We start from the raw sequence: 12,306 nt of genomic DNA, 5'->3' as shown, positions 1-12,306 counted from the left end.
TATGAGGTCTCCACGCAGCCTTCTCTTCTCCAGGCTGAACAGCCCCAACTTTCTCAGCCTGTCTTCATACGGGAGGTGCTCAAGCCCCTTCATCATCCTCATGGCCCTTCTCCAGCAGCTCCATATCCTTCTTATGTTGAAGACTAGAACTGTACACAGTACTCCAAGTGGGGTCTCATAGGAGCAGAGCAGAGGGGCAGGATCACCTCCTTTGATCTGCTGGTCCCGCTCCTTTTGATGCAGCCCAGGATACGGTTGGCTTTCTGGGCTGCGAGTGCACACTGAAGCTGGCTCATGTTCATTTTCTCATTGACCAACACCTCCAAGTCCTTCTCCACAGGGCTGCTCTGAATCTTTTCGCTGCTCTGAATCTTTTCTCTGCCCAACCTGTAGCTGTGACTGGGATTGCCCCAGCCCAGGTGTAGGACCTCGCATTTGGCTTGGTTGAACTTCATGAGGTTGGCATTGGCCACCTCTCAAGTGCATCGAGGTCCCTCTGGATGGCATTCCTTCCCTCCAGTGTATCAACCGAACCACACAGCTTGGTGCCATTGGCAAACTTGCTGAGGGTACACTCAATCCCACTGTCCATGTCAGCGACAGATGTTGTACAAGATTGGTCCCAACACTGACCCCTGAAGGGCACTACTTATTACTGGTCTCCAGTTGGATATTGAGCCATTGACCACAACTCTGCATGCAGCCATTCAGCCCGTTCTTTATCCACTGAGTGGTCCATCCATCAAATGTTAATGTTAGTTCTGATTTCCACAGCCTGTAAGGGGAGGAGCAAAACTGCCAATCAGGGCTGCTGTGAGCTGGTGAATGCAGTGGACACAGCTAAGTGAGTATGACAAGCAGGAGGAATAGAAGTAGTTACCTGGCAAAGAAGGAGCTTTTGAGAGAAATTCTGGGAGAGCTGATGTATCTAAAAAACTTTGCAACCTCTGTGTAAGAAGAAGTTGTCTTAGATACAGCTTGGAACATTTGTGCTAGGGTACTGTAAAGTGCTAAGTACTTTCAAGCAAAGTCAATGTACTGGAGATGGTTGCGTATTGTAGGTCAGGTCTGAGGAGCAGTCTGGCTGCTGAGTGCTTGGAAAGGGAACTGTGAAGGAGGACTGCGCTATAGCTTTTCTCTTGCTTTTCAGTGATCTCTTCGGATGGACTAAAAAACTGCTGCTGGCCTGCCTCTGGAAAGTTATGGTCTTGAGTCTTTTTGGCTGCATTGAGAGCTATCAGTAGACACTGGTCCTTAAGGCTGGGGAATCTGACATCCTGGGCAACAGGAGGATCTGAGAAATCCTTAATGCTGCAAGGGAACTGACCTGCAAATGATGAAAAGAAATTGTCCACCAGCTGGTTCATTTGAAGTCCAAAATTACATCTTTATTACCTTATTTAAATGAATGAATTAACTCAGTGAACTTGTGCAGTTCCCAGAATATCATGATGGCAAATAATTATAACCCTACAATGCAGAGATCTGGAAACTGATACATCACCCATGTTTCATGGAAAGTTAATGACAGTAATTCTGCCTTTGTGAAATGCTGTCTGTGCAGTCAGTAATGCTAAATAGGAAGGAAATGTGGCTCTTCAAAGGACAGTGGTGTCCTTTTTAAAGGCAAGAAAAAGAACAAGATGATGAGACTGTTTGCTAAATGCATTAATTGTGTGCTGTAGTCTTTGCTGCTTTCAAAGTGTGCAGTCCACAGGTGTGGTTGGGACTTTTTAGGGCAGCGACAGATTCTTCCTCCTGCAGTACACTGGAAGATACTCTAGAAGTGCTGATGAATGTGTTGATGGGGAATTTATCATTGCCTACCTTGGAGACTGAATACACAGGCTATTGGTTAGGTGCATATTCTTGTTCTGACTTTATACCATTGGTGTTGCCTCAATCAACTGGTTTCCCTATCAGACATGTGTTCTCCAAATATTTATAGCCTCCTCTTGTTATTTATTTAAATTGGATTGATACTTATGTAGATAGGATTGACACTTATTTAGATAGGATTGACTTGATACCCCAAGACATCATAAACAATAGCAGGATAGGTTAAGGAACTAACAAGCTTTGGTAGAAAAGCCATCTTTATACCCCTGTTATCTTTTTCATCTACCCACAGTAAATGATGTAATGTCCTTGCATGGTATTTTCTTCCTTTCAGTAATACCTGTTTATCTTTCCTAGGCCAATGATTGAAGAGAAAATTAAAGTGCTGGGGGAAGCTGGTCTTTCCGAAACCGATTTCTCCAGAACAGCTGAATCCACTAATTACTGCCCTAAGGTAATTGACCTGAAAGAATATTGATGGTTCCTAGGAGAGACTGAATGGGCTTTGGCTTGTGTACATCTAGATAGGCAGGTGATTGGCAGGCTGACCTTACACCTGTTCTGCCTTTAATGCCACAGACCAGATTCTCCAGTTCCTCCCAGAATCCATGCCTCAACTTGGACTCTCCACAGGGAGTTCCCAAACCAGCATGCTGCATTCAAGGAGACATGATAGCCTTCATAGCATATATATATATGTGTCTGAGATTTATGCGTGTGTGTATGTATGTATGTATGTATGATATATGTATCATATGATATGTACACACATGTGCGCTGTCTTGGGGGAGTGCCCTCTGGTTGTTGCTCACTTTGTTTTTATATTACAATGTGTATGCAGATTCTGTCTGTTCTTCTTTCTCAGGCAGATCCAAAGCAGAAGACCATCTATGACCTTTTCCAGAGGACCTTCTCTGAGAGCCAGGATGACACTGATGAAGCTTTGCTTTTGGAGGCAGCTGATGCTTGCTGCAAGTTTGACTCTGGCAGTGCCTTGCAAGATACAGGAGAAATGTGTTCAGTGAGTCCCCCCAGAAAGCGGCGTATTGAGGAGTTTTTTAAAGTGTAATGGTGACAGCAAAAGAGACTGCAGCTATTTTTTTTTTTAATTAAAGACAAAAGCAATCAAGTATTACGAGTTTTCAAAAATAAAAGACTACGTTTTCTGTATCTCTAGTGTGTTTCATCTTGAAAGATGAGAAGGCAGTCTGACAATGTGACAGATGATCAGCCCATACCTGGCAGCCTGCGTGTTTTTTGGTCCTAGTTTCGCTGATGACTGAAGGGCTATGGACAAGTAATGTGCTGTTTTGTTTAAGAAGCATTTAATGGTTGTCAGGCTACAAGGTAGAACTGTTGTGAAAACTAACTGCTCAGCAGCTGCAGATTGCTTGTAACAGTCTTCCATCTCCAAGAATTTTAGTCTACATTTATAAGAGTCAGTTCACTGAAAAATTTGGCCCTTGCGTCACTCACAAACTGGCTCTCTGGTATTCAGTTTGGCAGTGAAGAAAAAGATCCAAACAGATCCTGATGTTCTGTTTTGTTTAGGAAGAAGAGAGACAGACCCAGATATTTCTGTGCAGAGCAGTCAGTATTTTGAAACCAAGTAGTACAGCTGTCTGCCAGGAGGTGTATATTGTCTGCTAGGTACATGTCTGCCTGAGCACCCTCATCATTGGCCTCATCTGCTAAATCTTAGGACCTGCTCCATAACAGGTGCTTCTTGTGTCAGCAGAGGGTGAAGCTTATGCTGACTGCCAGCAATTAAGCCTGGCTGCTCAGAAAGGGGAAAGACTAAAGGCTGACTTCCACAGGTGAGTAAGGAGAGGGGAGTATGTGTAGACTTTTGCTCTTGCTTTGTAAGAAGCTAATTCTGGACTGAGCTGTTTAAATAAAGAGTTGTTTTAAGTCATGGTTCCCAAACGTTTAGTACTTTTTCTATTTTAGAATTTCATCTCCCGTTTGGAACTTAAGCTTGGGAAATGTGATGCCGTGGAAAAACTAGGGTGTGTGGGGTTTTTTTTATTTTTTCTTTTATAAATATTCACAGTGCCTGCAAATGACAGGTCCTTTAGGGAGCACTTCTTTTGTGCTTTCTAGAATGCATCAGCTTTCAAAAGGGAAACTTCCATGATACTTTTCTTAGATACATAGAATGGTTTGGGTTGGAAAGGACCTTATGATCATCTTGTTCCAAGCCCCCTGTGATGGGCAGGGACACCTCACGCTAAACCATGTCACCCAAGACTCTGTCCAACCTGGCCTTGAACACTGCTCGGGATGGAGCATTCACAACTTCTTTGGGCAACCTGTGCCAGTACCTCACCTCCCTCACAGTAAAGAATTTCTTCCATATATCTAACCTAAACTACCCCTGTTTAAGTGTAAACCCATTACCCCTTGTCCTGCCACTACAGTTCCTAATGATGAGCTCCTCTCCAACATCATTGTAGGCCCCCTTCAGACACTGGAAGTCTGCTATGAGGTCTCCTTCTCCAGGCTGAACAGCCCCAACTTTCTCAGCCTATCTTCATATGGGAGGTGCTTGAGCCCCTTCATCATCCTCATGGCACTCCTCTGGACTTGTTCCAACAGTTCCATGTCCTTTTTATGTTGAGGACACCAGAACTGCACACAATACTCCAAGTGAGGTCTCATGAGAGCAGAGTAGAGGGGCAGGCTCATCTCCTTCGACCTGCTGGTCATGCTCCTTTTGATGCAGCCCAGGATAAGGTTGGCTTTCTGAGCTCTGAGTGCATGCTGCCAGGTCATGTTAAGTTTCTCATCAACCAACACCCCCAAGTCCTTTGTTACAGGTCTCCAACTGGAGATTGAGCCATTGACCACAACTCTTTGCGTGCAGCCATCCAGCCAGTTCTTTATCCACTGCGTGGTCCATCTATCAAGTTGATGTCTCTCCAATTTAGAGAGCAGGATGTCATGCAGGACAATGTCGAATGCTTTGCATAAGTCCAGGCAGATGATATCAAATACTTTGCCCCTGTCCGTCAGTTCCTATAACCCCATCGTAGAAGGCCACCAAATTGGTCAGGCAGGATTTCCCCTTAGTGAAGCCATGCTGGCTGTCACCAAGCACCTTGTTGATTTTCATGTGCCTTAGCATGCCTTCCAGGAGAATCTGCTCCAAGATTTTGCCAGGCACAGAGGTGAGACTGACTGCTCTGTAATTCCCCGGGTCATCCATTTTCCCCTTCTTGAAAAGGGGGGTTATATTTCCCTTTTTCCAGTCATTGGGAACTTCACCTGACTGCCATGATTTCTTAAATATGATGGATGGTGGCTTAGCAACTTCATTCACCGGCTCCCTCAGGACCCATGAATGCATTTCATCAGGTCCCATGGACTTCAGCACATTCAGATTCTTAAGATGTCTCACACCCAATCCTTTCCTACAGTGGGCCTAAGGTCTTCATTCTCTGTGTGAGGTGAATCCCCAAGCTAGACACATGAATGTTAATAAGCAAATATCTAAACACCCTCTGTAACACAAAAGAGATTTCTTAAATAATTCTTTTCCAAAAGAAGACCTCACCATAAGCAGCACTGTAGCAAATGCCACTTGGTATACTGATAAGGAATGGTGAGGAAATCCTGTATGCCCTCCATGTTTCTGCAAAGTTCATGCAGAGGGAACCAAAACGCCTTTCTTTCACCTTTGGGGTCACCACAGTAAAATGCCTGCATGTGGTATAAATGCCTTTATTGACACAGTCTGAACATGCAGATTAGTTTACAGGGACACCCTGCAGTGGTGCCCAGTGTGTGGCCACTATGGGCAGGGAAATCCCCCAGGGCTTTCTGGGCACAGGCACTGCCTCAGGGCCAGCACCCCAAAGGCTTTTCTCCAAGGCATGCTGGGCAAAGGGGCAGCAGCAGGGCTGCGGTGAGCAGGGCTATGATGGGCAGGGCTGCAAGGGCCCCATCATCCCCGTGTCATAGTGCCACCACCTGCCAATGCAGCATCACAAAGCTCTGGGGCAGTATAAGGCAGCGTCCTCCTGTGTCCCACTGCCAGATTACCTGGCTTTGCCACCAGGACAAAGTTGGCAGCCTTAAGGCACCGGAGAGGAATTCCTTCAGGCACCAGTGGAATTACTTGGAGGGGCAGAGTGGGGAAGACTGCCCGAAGCTGCTGGAGGCTCTCTACTGCAATTCCAGCTCCTGGAGGGGCCACACTCACAGCTCATCATCAGTCTTCAGGGAGCTCACCGTCCTCATCTTCTGGGGAGACAATGGCAGTAGCCATAAGAAATAGGATCCACAGATGGCCCAATGCCCTCCCCCAGTGCTTTGGAGCTCCCACTGGCCAAGCACAGGAAGGGTTCTTGCCCCCAGGGTTGATCAGGCCAGCGGCATTTCACTATTCTTGGAAGCTCCTGGGATGGCTCGAGGTAGAAGGAGAAAAGGCAGTGCCAGTGTCCCCTTAGAGGCATAACCAGCCCGTGGACCAGGAGCAAGTCTTGCTCATGTGCCCAGGGAGTAGCTGATCTGATCGCCAGCGCTGGGGTCAGGAAGGAATTTTCCCCCAGGGCAGGTTGGCACTGGCCTCGGGGTTTTTTTGCCTTCCTCGGAGCACTGAGCATGACCGCTTGTCAGGGTTCCTCTGGTCCTGATGCTCTGGGTTATCGCCTGGTGCTCATGCTCCACGAAGGTGGCCCTCGTGTCCTGCAGCTTGGAGGGGATGGCTTTTTTCTACCCAGGTGGACTAGCAAGTGTCCCCGGGGTTTTTTGCCTCCTCCACAGCCAAGCACAGCCCCTTAATGGGGTTCCTTTGGGTTATTGTGGTGTTCGTGCAGGTGTTCGTGCTCCACACAGCTGGCCCTCGTGCCCTGCATCCGGGGGAGGCAGCGTTCAGCACTCCCAGGGTGCCGCAGCGTGGCCCCGGGATTTGCTGCTGTCCTCTCTAGCACTGAGCACCCCCCCCCCCCCACCTTGTCAGGTCTTCCCTGGCCCGTCCTGGCTGGGCTCTTCTTGCACTGCTCTTGCATCACCATGGCACCGCTCCTGCCCCAGCTTTCCTTTGTCACCCCGCAAGGGATGGTTTTTTTAAGCCAAACTGAAAGATGCGTCAGCCTGCTGCTGGCTACATATGTGCATTGTGTTAATGTGTGTGAGCATCAGCTCTGAGAGATTCAGAAAAAGAAAATATAATCTAAATTAGACTAAAATTAACTAAACTAAGCTAAACTAAACTAAATAAAATAACTTTATTTATAAATAAAATACTGTTTCCACCTGTAACCTGATTTGTGTCTTTGAAAGTGTTTTTGGTGCTGAAAACCCCTTGGCATTTCAGGTAAATAATGGTCTCATCATTATACGCCTCACTGTCAGTACAAGGAATGGAACGGAACAGAACAGAAGAGAATGGAATGGAACAGAATGGAATAGAACAGAACAGCTATGCTATGCTATGCATAAAACTCTGCAGGACAAGCTCTAGCATAGGTCTGAGGGGCCATCTGCAGCGCAGGTCCCAAGGGAGGCCGGTCCTAGGCACTGAGGCCTATGAACACCCTCTGGACCCTGACAGAAGTAGACCTGCTCTCTTCATATACTCTCCTTTACACATGTATGGGGTGCCAGTGGAGAGAGAGTATTGGGGTAGACAGACTCCTGATGGAGTGGTGCTGTTTTGTTCTGTTTCTCCAAAAGCAACAACTCAGGCATTTTAAAAACCAGCATTTGGGGGGAGAGGTGGGGTTGGGAGCAGGGGGAAATCACAAGGAAATGAGCAGCTATTGCCCACATAAACAAGATTTGCAACCATTTAGTTCAGGAGCACATCCTGCTTCAGGCCGAGGGCTTGAAGCATCACCGATGCCAGAGATGTGGTCTTTTGCTATCCTGTGGAAACCTAAATAAACTGGATGCACACGGAAGAGTTTCAAAACCCAGTTCACGTGTGTTTTTCACAAATCTGTTCAGATGGTCAAACTATCTGGAGACAGTCAACATCTCTCACTGCCATCAGAAGGCACAGCCTCCTTCCCACAGTGACAGAGCCAATGCCTATGATGAGACATGATACCCATTCAATCCCTTCCGCTAGTGCAGGCTGGGAAGAAATGTCATCCAGTATCTCCTCAGCATGTACTGTTAGGGAAAGAAGGAAGTAGGGAGAAAAAACTAGAAGTTGGAAGAGACCTACAATGATCACTAAGTCCAACTGCTCGACCATGTCAGGGCTGGCCGAAAGTTAAAGCATGTTATTAAGGGTGTTGTACAAATGACTCTGAAACACTGATGGGCAGAGGGCGTTGATCACCTCTCTGGGAAGCCTGTTCCTGGTTTTGGCCACTCTCTGGGTAAAGAAATGCTTCCTAATGTCTACTCTAAACCTCCCGAGGCACAGCTCTGAATAGTTCCCACACGTTCTATCAATGGATCCCAGTTAGATCAGCACCTCCCTCTCCATTTCCCCTCCTTGGGAAAAGCTGTAGAGAGCAGCGAGGTAAATCCAATGTCCTCAGCTGCTCTCACAGGACGTGCCTTCCAGCCCTTCGCCAGCTTTGCTGCCCTCCTGGATGCATTCAAGGACCTTCATATTCTCAAACGGTGGGGCCTACAACTGCACCCAGTACTTCAGGTGAGCCTGCACCAGCATTACCAGGATTACATCAGGACAGTTACCTCTTCCTCCTTTTTTTTGTTGGATTTTTGTTACTAGCTCCCTAGGTTACTGCCCTCTTCCTTTTCTGCGTGCGCTGTGGTGGACGCTTGTGGCCCCTGCACGGTTTTGGCCTGGAGCAAGCAGTCCAGCTCCCTGCCAGCTCCCTGACATCTTTCAGCTACTGACAGCGTCCCTCAGCTCAGCCCCTGCTGCAGCGGGACCTCCACCAGGGCGCACCGAGCGCAGCCCTGCCCATGGCGCACCCTCGCCTCACCAGCCCAGTGCAGGCACTTTCTGCACCCCGAGCTCTGACCTGCAGCCTCCTCTCTCATCGGCTCTGCCTGGTGCCGACGCTGTCACCGCCGCGGCAGCCAGAGCAGAGCTCACAGACCGGGGCCTGCCGCGGAGGCGAGCGCTCGCTCCCTCGATTTTCCCCGCTCCGGGCGGGGCCGTTCCTCCTGGCACCGCCCCCTGTGAGCCCCTGCTCGCCTCAGCGGAGCTGCGGCTCCTGGGCAAGGCTTGGCGAGGACTCGAGGTTCCCCCAGTGGCTCTCGCCGCTCAGACCAGAGGCTTCTGGATGCGGGGCTTCCCCTCGCTCCGGGGTTGAAGGCTCCTCTCTGGAGCTGCTCGCCTCGGCAAACGCTTATAGATGAATCAACAGCAACTTCAATAAGACGTTTAGGTTGGTACTGATACGTGGAGAGACTCCACAACTCATTAAAGTTGTAAAGTAGGTATGCTTTTATTCAGCGCTGAGACGCACGGGGATAATTCCTCAAAGTCATGCGTACCTCAGTGTGGTTTCCCTCTACATTTATTCTCTAAAGTTATATATATTCATATGGTTGCACAATACACCTATACATATTCATGTCCTATCCCCGCTTCATATTATAATGAGCTAGAAGGTCCTTTGCGCCTGCGCAGTGCCCCCTCTGGTCGTGGGCAGGGGTCTCAAGATGAAGTAAATGAGCCTTCCTCTTCTTGAACTTTTCACCTTTTAGTCTTCACGTATGGCCTTAGGGTTTGGTCGGTGTCCTAGCCATAAACCATCTGCTTCTCCCCCTTATCAGGCGTCTGCTTTTCCTTATCAATAGCTGCTTATCAGGAGAATCAGGTGTCTGCTTTCCATATCAATAGAACTAGGTGTCTGCTTTTCCTTATCAATAGTTACTGCCTTTGTTCTGCTTAGTAGGCATGATAGGTACAGACAATACTTTTGTATAAGCGAACGAATTCGTCTAACCCCCTTGTACAACCCCCTTGTAAAGCCCCTCTAACCCCCTTGTACAACCCCCCCTGTACATTGGTCAACCCTCTGCATCAGTACCCTAGAATGTGTTATTTGCTCCCATTACAGTTCTGTGCAGGTTACACAGAATGCCAAAAGCAGCACCGTGGTGCTTTTTTAAACACAGCACTGCACAGCTTGTGTGGTGCAGTGATTAAAAATGCCTGTTGTGATATGATTGCTTTGGGATTTGTGATAGTCTCCAACATGCCCTCAGCCCTGTGAACATCTGACTCCCAGCATTGGTGCTGCCCGAGCAAACCTGCTCTTTGTCTCTTTTCAGGAGGCTTTGATACAATTGTTGTTTCTTAGGCATGCCCTGATTCCACTTCACGGCGGTGATGCCTCTTCAAAAGCTCTAGAGACCACTTTTGATGTGGGCTTGATGTAAAGGCGAATGGCTCTGTTTATCACAACTGGTCTTCTCAGGCACATCTGCATGGTCATATTCAGTTTTCTGTGCCTGTGCATTATTGCCAGTGTAGTGTGACCCCAAGTTAATGTCTTTCATGCTTCTGGTCTTCATACTCAAAGATACTGGGAAATGAGCTAGTGTTAAGCAAATGTGACTAGGAAGTAAGAAGACAGAATTACACGGAGGTACCAGTTAGCTATGTTTTACAGCCATAAGCTCTAGAGAGGGGTGGAGAAAAGCAAACTGAAGGCTTACATTTAGCATCTTGAGGCCAGGAGCCAATGTGATGTGCAGGCAGCATGCTTGGCTATGTGCAGATACCAGACACTGACAAAAAGGTCTCCCTTCCACGGTTGAGGAGGAAAAGTTTGTGCTACAAAATCTTCTGATAAATAATGTTATTTTTTCCTGCATTGAAGGGTTTGATGATCCCATTGTCAGCAAGTGTCATCACGGAAATGCCCTACAGACTGTGCATGCAGTTGTGATGAGGGGAGACTTGCTTTCATCCTTGACTGCAGAAGGTGGTTTGTTGTGTGTGCAAGCAGAGTAGGACTGAGGATCATGTGGCTGGCCAACTGGAGGAAATGCTTTACTTTTGGATTTTAGACTGAAACTTATACGTAATTTCTCTTGCTGCAACAGCTGGCCAGGAGATAACTTTCAACATTTTTAAATGTCTTTGTTTTTGAACACAGAATATTTAATCAGCTTCTGTTGATGCGGGATTCATGGACAACGCAGAGACGGTCAATGTGATCAAGCGATTGCCGTTTATTGAGCATCAGACATGATCTTTTATACGCAAATCCACACATTGGTTATACGCTGATTGGTTAACATGCCTTGCCAACAAGTTTCTGATTGGGCTTTACACAAAGTTCCTTAATACAAGTAACAACAGCTACTTATGTTTAGCACTAACCTCAACATTCTTACACTGAGGTTTTACATCCTGTTTTTTGTTCTTAACGTCGCTAACGTTACAATTTCATTTCCCCCACTGCTATCCCTGGCTAACCTCCCCTCTGGCCTAGTATTTTTCCACTTACAGAGAAGCTCTACTTATGCTAACTGAGAAGCCCGACTCATGCTAACTAAATCCATACAACAATTCCCCCTTTTTGTTTTTGAGGTGGGCACATTAGTCAATATCTTCATATAACGCAGTGATCTCTTCATATTTGGTGCCGAGTTCCAATTCCATGTGTGATTGTTGAACAAGCCAAGCCTTCGGAATGAACCTCATACACAAAGCCTTCCCACATGCAAAAATTGCACAATCAATGACCAGTAACACCAACAACGTGATTAACAATTGTGCTAGGCTATACAGTAAAGGTCGCAGCCAGCCGCTAAACCCCAACTGAGCTAGCCAGTCGTCTAGACCTTGTTCCACTTTAATCGTATTTACATGTTCTTGCATTTGCTGCAACCGCTTCTGAATAGATTGTGAATGATCGGTTAGATTAAAACAACACATGCCTTCAAAATCATTACAGCCATGCCCATGAGCTAATAATAAAAAATCAATAGCCGTGTGATTCTGCAAAATAGCCTTGCGACTACTATCTATATCTTTCATGAGGTCTGTTAAAACTGCAGATGTAAGATTGGCTTGTTTCACAAGCCAACAAGCAAGCTTTTGCAAATTAGCATTAGCAATAGTTGCTGCACACCCGGGATAAAAAATACTTGTTAAGGCATTTTTGACTTTACCCAAAAGCGTTACAGAGTCCTTACAGGTGCTCTCCAGCTTAGTAAGAAATCTACGAGATCGAACCAAAGTAGTTTTGTTTAACAGAGATACCGATGGAGCTACAAGACTAAGACGTCCCAGATAACATGGTCCACCAAGGGATACCTTGCCAGACGCGATTACCACAAATCAAAAAAACTCCCTTAGGCAAAGCTAAGGATATGTTTGGAAAAAGTTCATACCGGTCAAACTTTTCTAGACCTACAGCTCACCCACACCATGCTCGGGCCTCAGAAGCATCCCATATCCCATAAATACCTGATCCAGACACATCTGTTCACACATCAAGTAGATGACACTGTATGTCAGTACGAGAACTTACACACCTTGCTTTAGCTGGGACATCAATTATATTAGTGCTAAAT

General features: G+C 46.9%; 1 protein-coding gene across 1 annotated transcript in view; it reads left to right on the top strand.

The window, feature by feature from the left end:
• The window catches only part of SMARCAL1 (SWI/SNF related, matrix associated, actin dependent regulator of chromatin, subfamily a like 1), a 42,011-nt gene extending 38,246 nt beyond the window's left edge, over window positions 1-3,765 (top strand). Inside the window, exons 16-17 of the mRNA XM_062607779.1 lie at window positions 2,197-2,293; window positions 2,705-3,765. Of these exons, the coding sequence (XP_062463763.1) occupies window positions 2,197-2,293; window positions 2,705-2,908 (301 nt within the window). The 3' untranslated portion in view covers window positions 2,909-3,765. The remainder of the gene's footprint in view (window positions 1-2,196; window positions 2,294-2,704) is intronic.
• Window positions 3,766-12,306: the final 8,541 nt, after the last annotated feature.

This window comes from Pezoporus occidentalis, unplaced genomic scaffold (assembly GCF_034315485.1).
Source record: "Pezoporus occidentalis ecotype Australia unplaced genomic scaffold, CSIRO_AGI_Poc_V1 ctg126, whole genome shotgun sequence".
In the NCBI taxonomy this organism is placed as follows: Eukaryota; Metazoa; Chordata; class Aves; order Psittaciformes; family Psittacidae; genus Pezoporus; species Pezoporus occidentalis.
Note: the sequence above shows the minus strand (reverse complement) of the source record. Positions and strands in the feature narration are given on the sequence as shown.